This window comes from Vulpes vulpes, chromosome 7, assembly GCF_048418805.1.
Source record: "Vulpes vulpes isolate BD-2025 chromosome 7, VulVul3, whole genome shotgun sequence".
Classification (NCBI taxonomy): Eukaryota; Metazoa; Chordata; class Mammalia; order Carnivora; family Canidae; genus Vulpes; species Vulpes vulpes.
The window spans coordinates 6,648,612-6,671,614 of NC_132786.1; the positions used below are offsets into that span (position 1 = coordinate 6,648,612).

At 43.1% G+C, this 23,003-nt stretch overlaps 2 protein-coding genes across 3 annotated transcripts in view; one reads left to right on the forward strand and one right to left on the reverse strand.

Moving 5' to 3' along the window:
• The window catches only part of KEL (Kell metallo-endopeptidase (Kell blood group)), a 437,477-nt gene that overhangs the window by 101,773 nt on the left and 312,701 nt on the right, over nucleotides 1-23,003 (forward strand). The gene's annotated exons all lie outside the window — the stretch shown is intronic.
• PIP (prolactin induced protein) lies at nucleotides 2,983-16,115 on the reverse strand. The gene is made up of 4 exons (XM_072764947.1): nucleotides 15,975-16,115; nucleotides 13,889-13,994; nucleotides 3,421-3,535; nucleotides 2,983-3,104 (listed from the first exon to the last, which is right to left on the reverse strand). Exons 1-4 carry the CDS (start codon nucleotides 16,067-16,069, stop codon nucleotides 2,983-2,985), a joined length of 438 nt encoding a protein of 145 aa, XP_072621048.1. The 5' UTR covers nucleotides 16,070-16,115.

A 23,003-nucleotide genomic window follows, 5' to 3' on the forward strand; every position in this document is an offset into this window, starting at 1 on the left:
AAGACTACAGGGGTGGGATCCACTATTAACAAGTTAGGTGGAGAGTATTGGCACTGTGCTGGTTTCCACGGGTATCCATGTGTCTAGGCTGAAGGAAAATGGTGCATGCCAGCATCCCCCCACCCCTTGGAGAACTTTCCCAAAGATTCCTGCCCTCTCACCCCCCATGGTGTTGACAGTATTTATCAACAGGAATGAGGAGATCATGTCTGGGAATCGATTTTGACTGTCTTTTACCATAAAAAGACAAAATATAATATTACTCAAAAAGCATTTATTGAGACTGAGCCTGTGTTATCTATTGCTGAGTAATGAATTATAATATATATAGTGGCTTTTGAAAACATACACATTTATGATTTCATAGTTTCTGTAGTTAAAAGTTCTAGACACAGCACAGCTCTTCTCCAGGATGTTTCATAGGCTGCAATCAAGGTGTTAGCCAGGGTTAAGTTTTCATCTGAAGGCTCAGTTATGGAAGAATCTGTTTCCAAGCATATGTGATTGTTGGCAAGATTCACCTCCTTGTGAATTGTTGGATTGAGGGCCTCAGTTCCTTGCAGCTTGTTGGCCAGAGGTCATCCTCAGTTGCTTGCCATGTAGTCCTTTCCAGAATGGCACCTTGTTTCATCAAAGCCAGCATTGGAAAGAGTCTATTAATAAGGTTCAAATCACTATCTTACATAACCTAAGTAGATAAGTAACATCTCATCACCTTTGTTATATTCCACTGGTTAGGAGGAAGTCATTGCTCCTGCATGCTTTCAAGGGAAGGGAATTATACAAAGGCATGAATGTCACAGGGTAAGGATCATTGGGATTTTGGAAGGTGCTTACAGAGAGGCACTCTCCTGTGACTCAGTATTTAAGTTTAAATTTGATTTAACTAATTTGAGTTCCCGGCAAAGAATACCTGGAACCATTTTGAAATTCTGCTGGGGTGGTCCCTTAAAGTTTGAAATGTGGTGACCTAAAGAAAATGATGTGGATATGCTCAAACTGTCTGGTCAAAGTACTTAGGAAGGTTTCAAAAGATTTAGGGGGGAGAGGTGCCAGACTGGATATATTATACAAGGTCAGAGAATCAATTAGATGACTTTGCTACTTGAGTTATCCCAGAAGACATATGCTTTGGAGATACAGTAAGGATTAATTGACCATGCAGTTGAGAGTCCATTTCTGGGTTCCTTGTTCTGTTCCACTGATCCATGTGTCTGTTTTTTGTGCCAGTACCATGCTGTCTTGATTGTTTCGGCTTTGTAATACATCTTGATGTCCACAATTGTAATGCCTCCAGCTTTGGATAATTAAATTGAATTTAAATTAAAAAAAAATAAAAACAGTAAAGAATGTGCTAGTGGAGGGGGTGGAACACTGTAATTGTCAAGTTCATTGGTGACTGTCCTCTTTAGTTTGAGGTGGAATAGAAACTGCTGCTATAGATCTAGGTTCCCTTGTGTCAGTGGGGTTTATAAGATTCTGGACTAGCAGAGGCCTGGAATTAGCACTTCAGTATTGGAGACAAGGGAATCATAATTAAAGTAACTGGCAGCAAGGTTAAAATTATAATGGGAACTTTGGCCAACAGGTATTATTTGGTGATGGCGAATAGATCATGGTGTTCTTAGGAGAAGAATGAAAGACAGTGGAGGATTGCTTAACTTAAAAGTTCAAGACTGAGTAAGTGGAAGGCTGATATTGGCTAACATAATGGCAAATCATAGTACTTCATCTAGTTTCCAGATCAGAGTTGGCTCTCAGAGCCTATTGATTCAAAGAGAGACCGGGTCCCCTTGAGGAAGTAAGCTGCAACATCACAGCATGTATTTGTAAAATATATTACCTCAGTCAGTTTCACTGCATCTGTATCTTTGGGGTAAATCCCCAGCAGTGCAATTGCTGGGTCGTAGGGCAGATCTATTTTTAACTCTTTGAGGAACCTCCACACAGTTTTCCAGAGTGGCTGCACCAGTTCACATTCCCACAACAGTGTAAGAGGGTTCCCTTTTCTCCGCATCCTCTCCAACATTTGTGGTTTCCTGCCTTGTTAATGTTCCCCATTCTCACTGGTGGAGGTGGGATCTCATTGTGGTTTTGATCTGTATTTCCCTGATGACCAGGGATGCGGAGCATTTTCTCATTTGCTTGTTGGCCATAGGCATGGAATCTCATCTAACATCTCTTCATTTCAAGGGAATATATATATAATTTTTTAATGAAAGTGTTGCCACAATGGGCATGTGATCAAGGAATCTACCAGTTTGCCCTTAATGGCATCATCAGGAAACTACTGGCTGCCTAGAGCATGCTGGAAAAAACTCATAAATGAGCAGCAAAGGAGATAGCTTGGAGATCACACTGTTTAGGGTTGTAAGGATGTCCTTCAAGATGGGGAATATATTTTAGAACATTGGCTATTCAGTGGTGCTTTGTTTTCCATAGCTAGAACATACTGGCCTATGAGCCCAGGATATCTTACTGTAGCTTCTAGTTGTGCAGGTGCTGGGTCATATGGTAGGTGTAGAATTGATTTGGTTAAGTAATATCAGATGGTTTTCTCCAAAAGGCCATCAGCAGTGCTTAATTGCTCCCAGAGCCCCTCATTTTCCACTAACACCTGGCATTACCTAGCTTTCTGCGTTTTCCCCTGTAGTAGGGAAACACAGGTCATGGGTATAGGGAAAGGGCATCATATGTAGGAGCCCAGAGAATTTCCGTGAGTCTTCTTTATCTCTTCATTTCTCACTCTGCATACCAGTGGGCAATGAGAAACTCTCCTCAGTAACAGTTCTTTGAGAGAACAAAGTTCTAGAAATTCTGGGGGCTCTGAGGCTCCTTTGGAGTAGATTTGGAAGAGAAGACACAACTGAACACAGAGAAGTTTGTGGGAAGTTTATTTCACAGACCACAACAGATAACTGCAGCCAAGTTTTCTTTGTGGAACCACCCTGGGGAGCAGTTAGACAAGAGCTTCCACCAAGATCAAGATACTGTTATGTTCTTCGCCATATAAAAATATTTTGGTCCATTGGGCACCACTGCTTTGTAAGGGCAGATATCTTCTTTATCAAAAATGTGGGTCAATGCTATTATTGACATAGTTTCTGAAAGAGACAGGACAAAGATGTTCTCTGATAACAGTCTAACCCCATTTCTTGGCTTTTCTCCTAGCTTCAGGCACCTCCCCACTAGGGCCCAGTTTTCCCAAATCATTTGCAAATGTATCTCCCTTATTAGCTTTTCTCACACAACCTCTCACCTTTCACACCTGGGCATAGTCCCCATCTACTCTCCCCTCTTCCCTCCTTTGTCTCTACCCTTCTGCCCCAACACTCTGCTCCACAACTGGAGTCACATTTTTCTTTATGTTTTCCCCCACCCTAGTGGATCGTTCCTCCCTTGAATGACCCCTGTACTTACTATTGACTTCAAAGTCCCAGTAGAAAGTTCTTGGATTACTGTCACAGAGACAGGCAGTGTAAACATAGTTAAAAGGCCCTTCCATTGGATTGCGACTTAGGAGGGAACATTGAATCTGAGGAGGAGGAGGTGGGAAGAGAGGACCTTGTGTTAGTCTGGGGAGTTGTAAAGGGAGAGAAAGATAAGGGAATCTGAAGAACGAGGAGGAGGAGGAGGAGGAGGAGGACAACATCCTTCGTGCACAAAGAACAGGTACAGATATAGACCAGAGGCACCGTGGAGTCCAATTTTGTAGTATCATTTTGGGAACTAAAGTCTATGTGAGATTTCCTGTCAACATGTCTTCAAATTCCTGCTTTAGCGCCACCATGGGGCTTGGCTCTGATGGGAAGAGTCAGTGAATTGACAAGACAAGGAGACCACATTCTGGGGCAGCCTTCATCTGGGGAGCATATTTACTTTGGTTCCCTGGCTAGGGCTTTCAGGAACCTGTCTGTGACCACAGCTTGGCTTTTGTGTAGGGAGGCCAAAACCAGGACTTGTTGCCAGAATCATGCTTTGATGACTGAAGTGACAGCTCTCAGTCTCTCTTTCCTCAGCTGTGAGAGGGAAACAGTTACCTACCAAAGTTGTTGGTTAGATATACAAACAAAATCTCGAAGGTAAATTTTCTTTTTCCTTTTTTTATTTTGAGAGGGCTTTACAATTTGAGATATGTAAGCTTCAGCAGCATCAGGAAGCGTTTGTCTGATTAGTGTCCAGCAAGGGGGTGTTATCCTGGGGTGTATAGACCCTCAGGGGTCTGTATGTAGAATTCACTGAGTCTGTGAACTCGGATGGAAAGAAATTGTATCTTTATTAACCCGTCACTAAAATTAAGTGTTCTGTTACGTCATCAACAATCCTCAGTGGCATTAGCAGTATGCGTGATTTTATCATGGAGAGAAATGTAGATGTTTGCATCACTTATAGGTTTATATATCTCAGAATATTGCCTGTTCTTTTTTTTAATAAATTAATTTTTATTGGTGTTCAATTTACCAACATACAGAAAAACACCCATTGCTCATCCCGTCAAGTGTCCCCCTCAGTGCCCGTCACCCATTCCCCCCCACCCCCCGCTCTCCTCCCTTCCACCACCCCTAGTTCGTTTCCCAGAGTTAGGAGTCTTTATGTTCTGTCTCCCTTCCTGATATTTCCGACACATTTCTTCTCCCTTCCCTTATATTCCCTTTCACTATTATTTATATTCCCCAAATGAGTGAGAACATACAGTTTGTCCTTCTCCGATTGACTTACTTCACTCAGCATAATACCCTCCAGTTCCATCCACGTTGAAGCAAATGGTGGGTATTTGTCGTTTCTAATTGCTGAGTAATATTCCATTGTATACATAAACCACATCTTCTTTATCCATTCATCTTTCGATGGACACCGAGGCTCCTTCCACAGTTTGGCTATTGTGGACATTGCTGCTAGAAACATCGGGGTGCAGGTGTCCTGACGTTTCATTGCATCTGAATCTTTGGGGTAAATCCCCAACAGTGCAATTGCTGGGTCGTAGGGCAGGTCTATTTTTAACTCTTTGAGGAACCTCCACACAGTTTTCCAGAGTGGCTACACCAGTTCACATTCCCACCAACAGTGTAAGAGGGTTCCCTTTTCTCCGCATCCTCTCCAACATTTGTTGTTTCCTGCCTTGTTAATTTTCCCCATTCTCACTGGTGTGAGGTGGTATCTCATTGTGGTTTTGATTTGTATTTCCCTGATGGCAAGTGATGCAGAGCATTTTCTCATGTGAATGTTGGCCATGTCCATGTCTTCCTCTGTGAGATTTCTCTTCATGTCTTTTGCCCATTTCATGATTGGATTGTTTGTTTCTTTGGTGTTGAGTTTAATAAGTTCTTTATAGATTTTGGAAACTAGCCCTTTATCTGATATGTCATTTGCAAAGATCTTCTCCCATTCTGTAGGTTGTCTTTTAGTTTTGTTGACTGTATCCTTTGCTGTGCAAAAGCTTCTTATCTTGATGAAGTCCCAATAGTTCATTTTTGATTTTGTTTCTTTTGCCTTTGTGGATGTATCTTGCAAGAAGTTACTGTGGCCAAGTTCAAAAAGGGTGTTGCCTGTGTTCTCCTCTAGGATTTTGATGGAATCTTGTCTCACATTTAGATCTCTCATCCATTTTGAGTTTATCTTTGTGTATGGTGCAAGAGAGTGGTTTAGTTTCATTCTTCTGCATGTGGATGTCCAATTTTCCCAACACCATTTATTGAAGAGACTGTCTTTTTTCCAGTGGATGGTCTTTCCTCCTTTATCGAATATTAGTTGACCGTACAGTTCAGGGTCCACTTCTGGATTCTCTATTCTGTTCCATTGATCTATGTGTCTGTTTTTGTGCCAGTACCACACTGTCTTGATGACCACAGCTTTGTAGTACAACATGAAATCTGGCATTGTGATGCCCCTAGCTATGGTTTTCTTTTTTAAAATTCCTCTGGCTATTCGGGGTCTTTTATGATTCCACACAAATCTTAAAATAATTTGTTCTAACTCTCTGAAGAAAGTCCATGGTATTTTGATAGGGATTGCATTAAACGTGTAAATTGCCCTGGGTAACATTGACATTTTTACAATATTAATTCTGCCAATCCATGAGCATGGAATATTTTTCCATCTCAGAAATTGTTTTCCTCAATTTCTTTCAGAAGTATTCTATAGTTTTTAGGGTATAGATCCTTTACCTCTTTGGTTAGGTTTATTCCTAGGTATCTTATGCTTTTGGGTGCAATTGTAAATGGGATTGACTCCTTAATTTCTCTTTCTTCAGTCTCATTGTTAGTGTATAGAAATGCCATTGATTTCTGGGCATTGATTTTGTATCCTGCCACGCTACCAAATTGCTGTATGAGTTCTAGCAATCTTGGGGTGGAGGCTTTTGGGTTTTCTATGTAGAGTATCGTGTCATCAGCGAAGAGGGAGAGTTTGACTTCTTCTTTGCCAATTTGAATGCCTTTAATGTCTTTTTGTTGTCTGATTGCTGAGGCTAGGACTTCCAGAACTATGTTGAATAGCAGTGGTGAGAGTGGACATCCCTGTCTTGTTCCTGATCTTAGGGGAAAGGCTCCCAGTACTTCCCCATTGAGAATGATATTTGCTGTGGGCTTTTTGTAGATGGCTTTTAAGATGTTGAGGAAAGTTCCCTCTATCCCAACACTCTGAAGGGTTTTGATCAGGAATGGATGCTGTATTTTGTCAAATGCTTTCTCTGCATCTAATGAGAGGATCATATGGTTCTTGGTTTTTCTCTTGCTGATATGATCTATCACATTGATTGTTTTATGAGTGTTGAACCATCCTTCTGTCCCGGGGATAAATCCTACTTGGTCATGGTGAATAATTTTCCTAATGTGTTGTTGGATCCTATTGGCTAGTATCTTGTTGAGAATTTTTGCATCCGTGTTCATCAGGGATATTGGTCTGTAATTCTCCTTTTTGGTGGGGTCTTTGGTTTCGGAATTAAGGTGATGGTGGCCTCATAGAACGAATTTGGAAGTACTGCATCTCTTTCTATCTTTCCAAACAGCTTTAGTAGAATAGGTATAATTTCTTCTTTAAACGTTTGATAGAATTCCCCTGGGAAGCCATCTGGCCCTGGACTCTTGTGTCTTGGGAGGTTTTTGATGACTGCTTCAATTTCCTCCCTGGTTATTGGCCTGTTCAGGTTTTCTATTGCTTCCTGCTCCAGTTTTGGTAGTTTGTGGTTTTCCAGGAAGGCGTCCATTTCTTCTAGATTGCCTAATTTATTGGCGTATAGCTGTTCATAATATGTTTTTAAGATCGTTTGTATTTCCTTGGTGTTGGTAGTGATCTCAATCTCTCCTTTCTCATTCGTGATTTTATTAATTTGAGTCTTCTCTCTCTTCTTTTTAATAAGGTTGGCTAATGGTTTATCTATCTTATTAATTCTTTCAAAGAACCAACTCCTGGTTCTGTTGATCTGTTCCACAGTTCTTTTGGTCTCGATTTCATTTAGTTCTGCTCGAATTTTAATTAACTCTCTTCTTCTGCTGAGGGTGGGGTCCATTTGCTGCTTTTTCTCTAGCTCCTTTATGTGTAAGGTGAGCTTTTATATTTTAGTTCTTTCCAGTTTTTGAATGGATGCTTGTATTGCGATGTATTTCCCCCTCAGGACTGCTTTTGCTGCATCCCAAAGATTTTGAACGGTTGTATCTTCATTCTCATTAGTTTCCATGAATCTTTTCAATTCTTCCTTAATTTCCTGGTTGACCTTTTCATCTTTTAGCAGGATGGTCCTTAACCTCCACGTGTTTGTGGTCCTTCCAAACTTCTTGTTGTGATTAAGTTCTAATTTCAAGGCATTATGGTCTGAGAATATGCAGGGGACACTCCTGATCTTTTGGTATCGGTTCAGACCTGATTTGTGACCCAGTATGTGGTCTATTCTGAAGAAAGTTCCATGTGCACTTGAGAAGAATGTGTATTCAGTTGAGTTTGGATGTAAAGTTCTGTAGATATCTGTGAAATCCATCTGGTCCAGTGTATCGTTTAAAGCTCTCGTTTCTTTGGAGATGTTGTGCTTAGAAGACCTATCGAGGGTAGAAAGAGCTAGATTGAAGTCACCAAGTATAAGTGTATTATTATCAAAGTATTTCTTCAGTTTGGTTATTAATTGGTTTAAATATTTGGCAGCTCCCACATTCGGGGCATATATATTGAGGATTGTTAAGTCCTCTTGTTGGATAGATCCTTTGAGTATGAGATAGTGTCCCTCTTCATCTCTCACTATAGTCTTCGGGGTAAATTTTAATTTATCTGATATGAGGATGGCTACCCCTGCTTTCTTTTGAGGACCATTTGAATGGTAAATGGTTCTCCAACCTTTTATTTTCAGGTTGTAGGTGTCCTTCTGTCTAAAATGAGTCTCTTGTAGACAGCAAATAGATGGGTCTGCTTTTTTATCCAGTCTGAAACCCTGCGCCTTTTGATGGGGTCATTAAGCCCGTTCACATTCAGAGTTACTATTGACAGATATGAGTTTAGTGTCACCATGATATCTGTTCAGTCCTTGTTTTTGTGGATTGTTCCACTGAACTTCTTCTTAAAGGGGAATTTTAAGAGTCCCCCTTAAAATTTCTTGCAGAGCTGGTTTGGAGGTCACATATTCTTTCAGTTCCTGCTTGTCTTGGAAGCTCTTTATCTCTCCTTCCATTTTGAATGAGAGCCTTGCTGGATAAAGTATTCTTGGTTGCATGTTCTTCTCATTTAGGACCCTGAATATATCCTGCCAGCCCTTTCTGGCCTGTCAGGTCTCTGTGGAGAGGTCTGCTGTTACCCTAATATTCCTCCCCATAAAAGTCGGGGACTTTTTTTCTCTTGCTGCTTTAAGGATCTTCTCTTTATCTTTGGAATTTGCAAGCTTCACAATTAAATGTTGAGGTGTTCAATGGTTTTTATTGATTTTAGGGGGGGATCTCTCTATTTCCTGGATCTGAATGCCTGTTTCCCTTCCCAGATTAGGAAAGTTTTAAGCTAGGATTTGTTCAAATACATATTCTGGCCCTCTGTCCCTTTCGGCGCTCTCGGGAATCCCAATTAAACGTAGGTTTTTCTTCCTCAGGCTGTCGTTAATTTCCCTTAATCTGTCTTCATGGTCTCTTAATTGTATGTCTCTTTTTTCCTCAGTTTCCCTCTTTGCCATCAACTTGTCTTCTATGTCATTCACTCGTTCTTCCACCTCGTTAAGCCTCGTCATTAGGACTTCTAACTTGGATTGCATCTCATTTAATTGATTTTTAATTTCTGCCTGATTGGATCTAAATTCTGCAGTCATGAAGTCTCTTGAGTCCTTTATGGTTTTTTCTAGAGCCACCAGTAGCTGTATAGTAGTGCTTCTGAATTGGCTTTCTGACATTGAATTGTAATCCAGATTTTGTAACTCTGTGGGAGAGAGAACTGTTTCTGATTCTTTTTTTTGAGGTGAGGTTTTCCTTCTAGTCATTTTGCTCAGTGCAGAGTGGCCAAAAACAAGTTGTATCGGGAAAAGGAGGAAAAGAGAGAGAAGGAAAGAAAAGAGAAAAAGAAAAAAGAGAAAGAAGAAAAAAAGGGAAAAAGAAGAAAAAGAGAAAGAAAAAGAAAGAAAGGTGAAAAAAAGGGGGGAATTCAATCAGAAATCAAAAGAAGCAATCAGAAATCAAAAAGAAAGAGAAAAAAAAACACAAAACAAAAAAAAAAAAAACAAAAAACACGTGGGAGTATCTTCTGATTCTGTATACTTTGAAAAGAAATCAAAAGAAGCAATCAGAAATACTTTGAAAAGAAATCAAAAGAAGCATTCAGAAATACATTGAAAAGAAATCAAAAGAAGCAATCAGAAATGAAAAAGAAAGAAAACAAAACAAAACAAAAAACAAAACAAAGAAAACAAACAAAAAACACGTGGGAGTATCTTCTGATATCTTTGAATCGGAAATCAAAAAGAAAGAAAGAAAAAAAACACAAAAGAAAACAAAAACAAAAAATAAAAAACACGGGGGCGTATCCTCTGATTCTGTATAGTTTAAGTCCCTTGACTTCCCCTGGAACTGGTCCGTGTCGCTGGTCTTCTGGGGGAGGGGCCTGCTGTGCTGACTCTCAGGTGTTAGCACTTGGGGGAGCTGCTCTGCCCCTGCCTGGTGCAGGGCTCAGTGGGGGGTTGTTCACCCCGTGAGGCCCCGGGAGGAAGCCACAGTGGCGGGGGCAGCTCTGCAGCCCTGGAGTCAGCCCCCGCAGTAGCTCTGGGGCTCTCCATCTGCAGGGCCTGGGGGCTCCCGGGCGGGGCCGCTGATCTGCTCAGCTCGGGGCCGGAGCGTCCTTGCTGTCCTGGGCCCTCCCAGCCTCTGCCTGTCCCGGGGGGAGGCCGGATCCTGGGCTGTGTCCCGGCGCCCTGTGCTCCGGGGCCTGCGCTGTTGGATTCGCTCCCGCCCCGCAGCCCCCTCCGCGGAGCCGCCGCCCGAGCCCCTCCGAGCTGCTCCGGGTCCCGCCGAGCGCTGCAGCCCTTAGGGAGCTCGGCGCACTCTCCCGGGGCGCAGGTGCCTGTTAGTGTCCCAGGGAGCCCGAGGGCATCCCCGCCCTCCCGGGTCCTGCTCTAACTCCCTGCGAGGCCCCTTTCCGCCCGGGAAGGTCGGTGCAGCTCCTGCTCCTCCGGGACGGGGCTCTCCTGTCCTGGGGACACTCGCCCCGGCCTCAGCCCGGCTCCTCGCGGGGCCCCTCCGCCTTGGAGGCCTTTTGTGTCTTTATTTCTTTTCCCCCGTCTTCCTACCTTGATAGAAGCGCGAACTCTTCTCACTGTAGCGTTCCAGCTGGTCTCTCTTTAAATCTCAGGCCTAATTCGTAGATTTTCAGGATGATTTGAAGGTTATCTAGGTAATTTGGTGGGGACAGGTGACTTGGGGACCCTACTCCTCCGCCTTCCTGCCCCTCCTCCAATATTGCCTGTTCTGATCGCTACCTTGAACCCAGGGACATTATCATGAGGTTGCATGGTCATGGCCAGGGCCGTCTACCCATCTCCTGAAGCTTGCCCAGCTAAGTGGGAACCGTACACCGAATAGCCTGTCAGCTACAAACGGTGAATTCAAGCATTCTCACTGTTAGGATTTTACTTTGGAGATCCTGGCGTTTCTTTCAAGAAACCTACCATTGGCTGGTTTCCCTTTTTATTGGCATTTACAACAGTTTATCCCAATGGATTAGAATTTTCAGCACTTAAATACTCAAAACAAAAAAATCCAAATCCGTTGGAATCCACTTGTCAAAACCCAATACACAGTAGAAGCTACTTATTCAAGGTGAGCAGCAAGAGCAACAGGAGCCATTACATAGACAATCTTTATAAAATAAAATTTAACTTGTTTACATTTTAAATATATTGCCTTTTTAGCTAATGTACTGATAAAGAATGTAAATAGTACCCGCTTAAAAGTTATTTGTTTGTTTTTTTGTTTATTTATAAGTGAGCTCCAACACAGGGCTTAAACTCAGGACCCTGATATCAAGACTTTAGGTGAGATCAAGAGTTAGACACTTAGTCAAATGAACAACCAAGACACCCCTCAAAAGTTTGTTTTTAATAATCCGATCACTGTGTTTTATGATAGTAGTTTCCCTGTATAATCCAATGCATTTCAGGCACACATTTAAAGGCAATTTTCTGATGTGTTCCCTAGACTTCACGAGACCAGCAAAATGCTTTACACCACAAATGTTTAAGTGCTGTGGTTTGCCATAAATTCTCTTCAACCTTAAAAGATTATACAATGTGGGCAGCCCGGATGGCTCAGCAGTTTAGCGCCGCTTTCTGCCCAGGGCATGATCCTGGAGACCTGGGATCGAGTCCCACGTCGGGCTCCCTGCGTGAAGCCTGCTTCTCCCTCTGCCTGTGTCTCTGCCTCTCTCTCTCTCTGTGCCTCTCATTAATGAATAAATAAAAAATCTTTAAAAAAGATTATACAATCTTTATAATCCAATACACGATTGAGAGTATAATCTATTTTAAATTTGTGATCCTAATACCTCACTTTATCAAAAATTTGCTTGTAAAAACACAATTGTTTAAAAAATGAGGGTTCGGTACTAGAATCTTCACACAAAGAAGAATTATGTTTTCTTAACATTTAAAAATATGAAGATGTTTTTATAGGCAGATTTTTTTATATTGGAAGCTACAAATAAATATTGGTTAATCACAAGCACACCTGGATGGCTCACTTAGTTAAGTGGCTGCCTTTGGCTCAGGTCATAAGAGCCCCACTGGCTGCCTCCTCAGCCAGGAGTCTGTTTCTCCCTGCCACCCTCCTCCTTTCACTTGCTCTCTTTCTTTCAGATAAATGGATAAAATCTTTTTTTAAAAAGTCTAAAAAATTGGTTGACCAGACTAACAAAATTTCCCATAAATTCTAATTTGCGGTATCATTTATTTTATGAGATTCCTTGTACCTGGGTAAGTTTTTAAAGATTGCCTTTTTATTGTAATTAGCATTGTTCTTAAAATATAGTCCTATTAGCCACAGTAGCACAAAATTATTTTATGTGGGATGTTGTTGATTAAACACATTTTTTTTTTTATACTCATCACTTTCTCAGAGGTAGAAACAGACTTTTATTATCATCACCAGAAACTACCATGACCACAGGACTTTTATGCACACATTCTCATTCCTTTTGTCACCCGTGGTTATGATAAATAAACAAAATTGAAAGATTATGATGTGGCTCCCTTCCACCTCCAATCAACATACGAGGTGCAAATTCTTGAGGAGTAAACAGACAAATCTGACAAAGCAGCTATGCTATTCTTTACTCAGTGACCAGAGTCTTTCTCTTACAGGTATGGGGCCATGTCTAGGACATATTCTAATGAATAGCAATCCTCATACTCCCAATTTTGTTTTTGATTTAATCATCGTACTTAAACCTAATTTGAGTTAGGAAACTCCTGTAGCGAAACACTTGTGCTGCCTGAGAGAGTGCTATTCTAGAAAGAGGCAAGGGGAGACATCTGGGTCTTGGCCCTAGAACAGTGCCAGCTAACAAGGGGCAAATTGTGTGTGTGTGTGTGTGTGTGTGTGTGTGTGTGTGTGTGACAGCACATGAGAAGGCTGCTGGCAGGGGGGAGAAGGACACAGTCTTCCCTGGGGAAGAGTCTCCGTGGACTAAACCGGCACAGGTCCCTTCTCCTCATGGCCCAGACAGCCAGACAGGAGCGATAGTGCACAGGCGAGTCTCAACACACATTTCCATTTGAGAACCTCTGATCTAGTAAAAGGATTGGACCTCCCTCCCACAACTGCTGAATTAGAGAAAGTGGTGAGGAGAGTGTGGGCTCCTTGTTGAGCAGAGGAGGCTGGAACAAGAATGAACCTGTGATGATAGAGCAGAAGAGCAAAGAGAGGGGTGATAAACACAGCCTCTGCTCAGAGCTTACTCTAGAGGAGGCAGTCGTATCCCAGGTGTTCTCGGCACCATACCTCTTCTGCCCACCTGCCTCAATCCACTGGATGAGGGTGCAGGTTTTTTTGTCAGAAAAAACACCCTTCATCTCAAACAATCATGCCCAGGACTTGGAGGAATTCTTACCTCTCCTCCCCCAGCCCTTATGCCTTTTCCTCTCTTCTCCCTCTTAGCTGGACTTTTCTCACTACTCATTCCTTCTTTCCTTCTCATCCTTCCTATACCTCTCTGGACCAGGTTCTCGTCTGTAAAACAAGACTAGTAATCTGCCCCAAGGTCTGATGATTGTTCTGAGGCTCGAGTAGCATAACATGTGTGAGAATTGGGAGCATAAGGATTGTTATTCATCCTATTATTAAGTATAATATGCAACATTAAACTGAGAGATTAGTCTAATTGTATTCATAACTAAGGAGTCAGATTTTACTTGAGTTCACTTCCCCAGGCCTCTACTTACCACCATACATTCTCTCAATTCTGTTTGGACTATAACTGTCACAGAGATTTCTTCATTTGGTGCTGTTTTTCTGGGCATCTGCACTTCCATTGATAACACTTTTCGGCTGGTTATGGGAAGAAAGAAGCAGGACAGAGATCAAAGGTCTGCCCACAAGAGATCGGGGCACAATGAGCAGAGCAGAGGGAACAGGGAAGGTGCAAGGGGAAGGGAATGATGAGATCTGAATCATTTGCTGAGCATCATAACCCCTGGGAATCTTTGATTCTTGTTTGGTTCGATTGTTTTCTATAGACTTTGTTTTGTTTAATCAAGCAACTTTGATGCTTTATTTATTTATTTATATTTAAATTCAACTTGCCAACATATAACGCCCAGTGCTCATCTCATATGCCCTCTTTAGTGCTCATTGAGCATCGTCATTTTTTCCAAATAAAATCCTGCAGGTTCTATTGATTGTCCACTAAGTGGGAGGGTTCAAGTCATCATTAGAAGAATATTCCGTAACAACAGAATCCTATTAAACTATAAACATCTTAATGCACTGGAGGAATTTTGAGTCATCCTTGAGCTCTTCCTTCTTTGGTTCCTAGTGGGGCCTAAGAATTTGTATTTCTTTATGTCTGCAGTGAATTTGGACACATGACCGTATTTGGGAGCTTTAGATGCCACCCTGCTTTCAAGGCACATAACACAATCTGATGGGAAAAGGAAATGGAGGCAGAGAGAAGTCAAAGATTCTTCTGTCACAGAGAACTGGTTTCAGGACCAGGAAAGTTACTTTCTGTCTCCTGGAAACTCCTGGCTGAGCTCCTTTGGTGTTGGGTGGGACAAGAGGGAATTCAGGTTTTTGGCTGCAATGCCTTATGGTCTCATTTTCCTAGAATAAAACATCTCTGATTCTGGAGATACTTCATTGCTTGTGCCAATTGCTCTAGGGCTCAGTGCACAGGAAAGGGGTGTGAAGACTTAAATGTCTTTAAAATTCCTCTCATTTGTAAATGAATTTAGGATTGATAAGATGATCCACTTAGCTAGAATGAGTGATTGGATCAGCTTGCCCAGGAATGAGAAGCTTCCTGAAATGAGGGCCTTTCAGTGCTAACACCAAGAAATTCCTGGGCAAACAGGGATGGCTGATCACCCTAATTAGCACAGCTTATTTCGACAACTTGCTGCCCCCTCAGGGCTACACGGGGTGACATCTATCTCTGAATCTGTCCCTACTCAAGGTTTTTTAGGACGCTGGCCTGCACTACACTGACCTGTCAAAAACTCTGAATGGTTTACTCCAGGACAGGGTATCTAGTTGTGTCACAGTGGGTACCATCAGAATCACAATCCGAAAACCCAGCATTTAAGACCATACTCCTATAGAGAAAACCCTCTAGAATTTCTAAGTGTCCTTACTTCCCCCAGACCCTGGCTCCATTTCCTACTTCATTTTGCCTAGTTTTCCTGCTTGCTTCAAATATGTACCTTCAATGATTTGGCTTCTGACATTGTGCTCCTGGGTCCTAGTATGGATAGTGGGGTGAGTGTGTACTTTCTTTTGTCTCTGGGCTTCAGAATAGGACAGAATGTCTAAGCTGCTGGGCTAGCTCAACCTTGGACTATGGTATCAAGGCTCAGTGATCAGGGCCTCTGATCCTTTAGTGAGTCCTGCCAAAACTGCTCAAAGCTATCATTGGAACTCATAGACCTGCTAAACCTTCTGTTCTAGGAGGCAAGGTATGAGAATGTAAAGTTCACTGAGCAGAAATCTAATAAAGGTAAAGACTATGGACAGGATGTGGACCAGAGCCATAGAGCAAGACTGATTGTTAACTACAGGCTTTATACACGCTGGGAGCCATGTTTCCCTGGACAACCTAAAAGCACCAAGTGAATATAGGAGGGAAGTTACTAGAGCTTCCTAAGAGGAGAGAAGTGGGACTTGACATGGGATTTATGAGATTCCCTAGGACTAAGTTTCAGGAACATCAGGAAGTTGAAAAGTTTTCAGGAAGGGATAAACAGATTTCGAGGCTAGGTTAGGAGCCCTCCCTGAAGGGATTTTTGTGAGGGAGAGAAAGGCTTGGCTCACGTGTCTTCCTCAGCTTTGTTGGTCCTGAGCTGCAGACAGAAAACCAGGAGCAGAATGGCAGGGCCGGCTCTGAACAGGAGCTGGAGAAGGTGCATGTTGGAGGAGACAGGATGTGATGTCCTAGAGAAGTACTGGCCCCAGTGCCCAGCATACTCCTTATATGTAGATTGAGGAAGTGGGAGAGTTGCCAAGAGGTTCCATGTGGTCAGTTACCCAATTATCCTTCCCACCCATGCTCTTTCCTTGTTGAGCTAAAGTTTGTTTTTCTATGGAAAAAGTCAACATTCAGCTATTGTTACATATTGGGAGAGGAGTTAGAGTATCCCTCCTTCCTATTTACTTAGTATACTTAGTATATATGAGGACATTGCTGGTATAAATATTGGGGTCCAGGTGTTCGGGCATTTCACTGTATCTGTATCTTTGGGGTAAATCCCCAGCAGTGCAATTGCTGGGTCGTAGGGCAGGTCTATTTTTAACTCTTTGAGGAACCTCCACACAGTTTTCCAGAGTGGCTGCACCAGTTCACATTCCCACAACAGTGTAAGAGGGTTCCCTTTTCTCAGCATCCTCTCCAACATTTGTGGTTTCCTGCCTTGTTAATGTTCCCCATTCTCACTGGTGTGAGGTGGGATCTCATTGTGGTTTTGATCTGTATTTCCCTGATGACCAGGGATGCGGAGCATTTTCTCATTTGCTTGTTGGCCATGTCTATGTCTTCCTCTGTGAGATTTCTATTCATGTCTTTTGCCCATTTCATCATTGGATGGTGTGTTTCTTTGCTGTTGAGTTTAATAAGTTCTTTATAGATCTTGGATACTAGCCCTTTATCTGATGCGTCATTTGCAAATATCTTCTCCCATTCTGTAGGTTGTCTTTTAGTTTTGTTGACTGTTGCTCTTGCTGTGCAGAATCTTCTATCTTGATCAAGTCCCAATAATTCATTTTTGCTTTTGTTTCTTTTGCCTTTGTGAATGTATCTTGCAAGAAGTTACTGTGGCCAAGTTCAAAAAGGGTGTTGCCTGTGTTCTCCTCTAGGATTTTGATGGAATCTTGTCTCACATTTAGATCTTTCATCCATTTTGAGTTTATCTTGGTGTTTGGTGTAAGAAAATGATTTAGTTTCATTCTTCTGCATGTGGCTGTCCAATGTTCCCAGCACCATTTATCGAAGAGACTGTCTTTTTTCCAGTGGATGGTCTTTCCTGCTTTGTCGAGTATTAGTTGACCCTAGAGTTGAGGGTCTACTTCTGGATTCTCTATTCTGTTCCATCGATCCATGTGTCTGTTTTTTTGCCAGTACCACACTGTCTTGATGACCACAGCTTTGTAGTACAACCTAAAATCTGGCATTGTGATGCCCCCAGCTCTGTTTTTCTTTTTCAATATTCCCCTGGCTATTCAGGGTCTTTTCTGATTCCACACAAATTAGGATGATTTGTTTGAACTCTCTGAAGAAAGTCCATGGTATTTGATAGTGATTGCATTAAATGTGTACAGTGCCCTGGGTAGCATTGACATTTTCCCAATATAAATTTTTCCAATCCATGAACATTGAGTATTTTTCTGTCTCTGCGTCTTCCTCAATTTCTTTCAGAAGTGTTCTGTAGTTTTTAGGGTATAGATCCTTTACCTCTTTGGTTAGGTTTATTCCTAGGTATCTTATGCTTTTGGGTGCATTTGTAAATGGGATTGAATCCTTAAATTCTCTTTCTTCAGTCTCATTGTTAGTGTGTAGAAATGCCACTGACTTCTGGGCATTGATTTTGTATCCTGCCATACTGCTGAAGTGCTTTATGAGTTCTAGCAATCGTGGGGTGGAGTCTTTTGGGTTTTCTATGTAGAGTATCATGTCATCAGCGAAGAGGGAGAGTTTGACTTCTTTGCTAATTTGAATGCCTTTTGTTTCTTTCTGTTGCCTGATTGCTGAGGCTAGGACTTCTAGTACTATGTTGAATAGCAGTGGTGAGAGTAGACATCCCTGTCTTGTTCCTGATCTTAGGGGAAAGGCTCCCAGTGTTTCCCCATTGACAATGATATTGGCTGTGGGCTTTTCATAGATGGCTTTTAAGATGCTGAGGAATGTTCCCTCTATCCTACACTCTCAAGAGTTTTGATCAGGAATGGATGCTGTATTTTGTCAAATGCTTTCTCTGCATCTATTGAGAGGATCATATGGTTCTATGTTTTTCTCTTGCTGATATGATCTATCACATTTATTGCTTTACGAGTGTTGAACCAGCCTTGCATCCCGGGGTTAAATCCCACTTGGTCATGGTGAATAATCTTCTTAATGTACTGTTGGATCCTATTGGCTAGTATCTTGTTGAGAATTTCTGCATCTGTGTTCATCAGGGATATTGGTCTATAATTCTCCTTTTTGGTGGGGTCTTTGTCTGGTTTTGGAATTAAGGTGATGCTGGCCTCAGAACGAGTTTGGAAGTATTCCATCTCTTTCTATCTTTCTGAACAGCTTTAGTAGAATAGGTATGGTTTCTTCTTTAAACGTTTGATGGAATTCCCCTGGGAAGCCATTTGGCCCTGGACTTTTGTGTCTTGGGAGCTTTTTGATGATCGCTTCAATTTCCTCCCTGGTTATCAGCCTGGTCAGGTTTTCTAGTTCTTCCTGTTCCAGTTTTGGTAGTTTGTGGTTTTACAGAGATGTGTTCATTTCTTCTACATTGCCTAATTTATTGGCATATAGCTGCTCTTACATGTTTTTAAGATCATTGGTATTTTCTTGGTATTGGTGGTGATGTCTCCTTTCTCATTCATGATTTTATTAATTTGAGTCTTTTGTCTCTTCTTTTTACTAAGGTTGGCTAATGGTTTATCTATCTTATTAATTCTTTCAAAGAACCAACTCCTGGTTTTGTTAATCTGTTCCACAGTTCTTCTGGTCTCTATTTCATTGAGTTCTGCTCAAATCTTTATTAACCCTCTTCTTCTGCTGGGTGTAGGATCTATTTGCTGTTTTATCTCCAGCTCCTTTAGGTGCAAAGTTAGCTTTTGTATTTGAGTTCTTTCCAGTTTTTAGATGGATGCTTCTATTGTGATGTATTTCCCCCTCAGGGGAAATCTTTTTCTGTATCCCAAAGAATTTGAACGGTTGTATCTTCATTCTCCTTAGTTTCCATGAATCTTTTTTATTCTTCCCTAATTTCCTGTTTGACCCTTTCATCTTTTAGCAGGATGGTCCTTAACCTCCACGAGTTTGAAATCCTTCCAAACTTCTTCTTGTGATTTAGTTCTAATTTCAAATCGCTATGGTCTAAAAATATGCAGGGGACGATGCCCAATCTTTTGGTATTAATTAAGACCTGTTTTATGACCCAGTATGTGCCCTCTTCTGGAGAAAGTCCCATGTACACTTGAGAAGAATGTGTACTCAGTTGTGTTTGGAGGTAAAGTTCTGTAAATATCTGTGAAATCCATCTTGGTCCAGTGTATCATTTAAAGCTCTTGTTTCTTTGGGGATGTTGTACTTAGAAGATCTATCAATTTTAGAAAGCTCTATGGTCAAGTCACCAAGTACAAGTGTATTATTATCTAAGTGTGTCTTAACTTTGGTTATTCATTGATTGATATACTTGGCAGCTCCCACATTCGGGGCACAAATATTCATGATTGTTAGGTCCTCTTGTTGGATAGACCCTTTAAGTGTGATATAGTGTCCCTCTTCATCTCTTACTACAGTCTTTGGGATTAACTTTACTTTATCTGATATAAAGATGGCTACCCCTGCTTTCTTTTGAGGACCATTTGAATGGTAAATGGTTCCCCAACGTTTTATTTTCAGGCTGTGGGTGTCCTTATGTCTAAAATGAGTCTCCTGTAGACAGTAAATGGATGGGTCTTGCTTTTTTACCCAGTCTGAAACCCTATGCGTTTTGATGGGATCATTTAGCCCATTCACGTTCAGAGTTACTATTGAAAGATATGAATTTAGTGCCATCATGATGCCGATTCAGTCCCTGTTTTTGTGGATTATTTCCTTGGGCATCCTCTTTGTCTTACAGAGTCGCCCTTAATATTTCTTGCAGAGCTGGTTTGGTGGACACATATTCTTTCAGTTTCTGCCTATCTTGGAAGCTCTTTATCTCTCCTTCTATTCTGAATGAGAGCCTTGCTGGATAAAGTATTATGGGCTGCAGGTTCTTCTCATTTAGGACCCTGATTATATCCTGCCGGCCCTTTTTGGCCTGCCAGGTCTCTATGGAGAGGTCTGTTGTTGTCCTAATGCTTCTCCTCATAAAAGTTGGTGATCTCTTGTCTCTTGCTGCTTTAAGGATTTTCTCTTTATCTTTGGAATTTGCAAGTTTCAGTATTAAATGTCGAGGTGTTGAGCGGTTTTTATTGATTTGGGGGTGGGGGGCGGAATCTCTCTATCTGCTGGATCTGAATGCCTATTTCCCTTCCCAGGTTAGGGAAGTTCTCAGCTATGATTTGTTCAAATACACTTTCTGGACCTCTGTCCCTTTTGGCGCCCTCGGGATCCCCAATTCAAGGTAGATTTTTTTCTTCTGAGGCTGTCTTTTATTTCCCTTATCCTATCCTCGTGATCTTTTGTTTTTCTTTTTTCCTCAGTTTCCCTCCTTGCCATCAATTTGTCTTCTATGTCACTCACTCATTCTTCTACCTCATTAACTCTCGTCGTTAGGAACTCCAGTTTGGATTGCATCTCATTTAATTGATTTTTAATTTTGGCCTGATGAGATCTAAATTCTGCAGACATGAAGTCTCTTGAATCCTTAACACTTTTTTCTAGAGCCACCAGTAGCTTTATAATTGTGCTTCTGAATTGGCTTTCTGACACTGAATTGTAATGCAAATTTTGTACCTCTGTGAGAGACAGTACCGTTTTTGATTCTTTCTTTTGATTTTTTACTTCTAGTCATTTTGCTCAGTACAGAGTGGCCAAAACAAGTTGTACTGGAAAAAGGAGAAAGAGAAAGAAAAAGAAAAAGAAAGGGGTGGGGTGAAGAAACAGAAAACCAAAAACAAGGCAGGGGGTATCCTCTGATTGTATATACTGTAGATTCCTCGACTTCCCCTGGAACTTTCCAGTGCTGCTTGGTCAATAACTTGCTTTTCCCCTGTCCTTCTAGCTCGTCTTCTGGGGGAGGGGCCTGCTGTGCTGATTGTCAGGTGTGTGCACCTGGGGGAGCTGCCCCCCCCCAGGTACACGGCTCAGTAGGAGCTGTTCATCCTGTGAGGCCCCTGCTGAGTACCAGCTACAGGGTGACACCAGGAGGGACAACGACACTGGCAGCTGCCAGCTGTCCAGCCCTAGAGTCAGCTCCCACAGTAACTACCGCACCTCCCAGTTCGCAGGGGCTGGATGCTCTGGGGGCGGGCTCGCTGACCTACATACCTCGGGGCCCCCGGAGGCAGGAGTGTCCTCGCTGTCCTGTGTCCTCCCGGCCTCCGCCTGTCCCAAGGGAAGCGCTGGATCCTGGACTGTGTCCCCTGGCGCCCTGGGCTCCGGGGCCTGCACCGCTGGGATCATGCTCCCGGGCTGCTCAGCCCCTTCCACACATCCGCTGCCCAGCCGCTTCTGGGGCTCGTGGGGCGCACGCTGCAGCCCTTTAGGGAGCTCGGCTGTGGGGTGTGGGGATCTCTCCCTGGAGTGCAGGTCCTCTTTTAGTGTCCCTGGGAGCATGGGGGCGTCCTCGCCCTTTCTGGGGACCTGCCTGATCTACCCTGCAAGTGCCTTTCCATCCAGGAAGATTGGTGAAGCTCCTGCTCCTCCAGGCCTCGGCTCTCCTGTCCTGGGGGCTCTCGCCCAAGCCTTAGCCTGGCTCCTCGCGGGGGGCCCCTCCCCCTTGGAGGCTTTTTATTTCTTTATGTTTTTTTCCATCTTCCTACCTTGATAGAAGCACGAACTCTTCTCACTGCAGCATTCCAGCTGTTCTCTCTTTAAATCTCAGGCCGAATTCATAGGTTTTCAGGATGATTTGAATGTTACCTAGCTAACTTGGTGGGAACTGGTGTCCTGGGGATCCTACTCTTCTGCCATCTTGCCCCGCCTCTTGACTTGATTTTTGATGGAAACTTCTGTAGGATGAAGCCTGGCCACTTGCTCCCCACCCACACAGAGCCCGTCCCCTTGAGCAAGAGGGCAGTGCCCCGGTCCCTGGCAGCCCTTCCCCTGGTGCTCAGAGCTGTCCTCACCACCAGCCCCCTGTTCCATGGTGCTTCTCTCTCTGCCGCAGGGGGAGCCCCAAACTTCCTCTCTCTGAGGCTCTGTCTCCTCTACCTGGGGAGCTGCACCTCATGGCAAAGAAGACACAGATTACTGACCCGGGGCTCTCCTGCAGCTTCACATCACGTGGACTCCCCTGAACCCGATGTTGTGGGAGGAGAGGGATCCCCGCTTCTCCTCCCTCGGTGTCATGAGCAGGAATCACAGCTGCCCCTCGCACACAACCGAAACTTGTGGGCTACCAAGGTTGGGGCCAGCTGGGAAGGAGGTCACTGCTGGGGGAGCCCGAGGGTCCTGGTGGGCATAGGCCTAGGATCCAGTGGCCCAGGATTGAGGGTCTGTCCATCCTGTCACATGCTTGAGCACCCAGTGCCCTCCGGGAGGACCAGGACCCGGTCGAGGGCCCTCCCCACCCATCACACCCGAGCACACACCCCCATGCCCGCACCCCCCGCTGCACACAGACGGAGAGCCCTAGAGGAGCCAACCGTGTGCCCCGGGAGATTGCTTCTTGGAAGAAGGTTAATGTCCTCTTTTCTTCCTGTTGGAATCCTTATTTTAGGAAGTAAATATTATCTGTCTGAAACCTTAAGGAACCTGACACATTACACAGGGGGAACCTATCCTGGACAATGAAAATACATCATCTGGGGGCTTCACATGATCTTTGTTCACTCAGCAATATGGCTTCGAAGTAAAAATGACATGTTTCTTAACTACTGGGAAGATGATGAGTCGCTCTCGTGTCTGCGGCAGAGACAGGAGGCCACAGCCAGGATGCCAGGCACATGCACGTCCCAGAGGAGGAAAGGCCAGAGAGACAG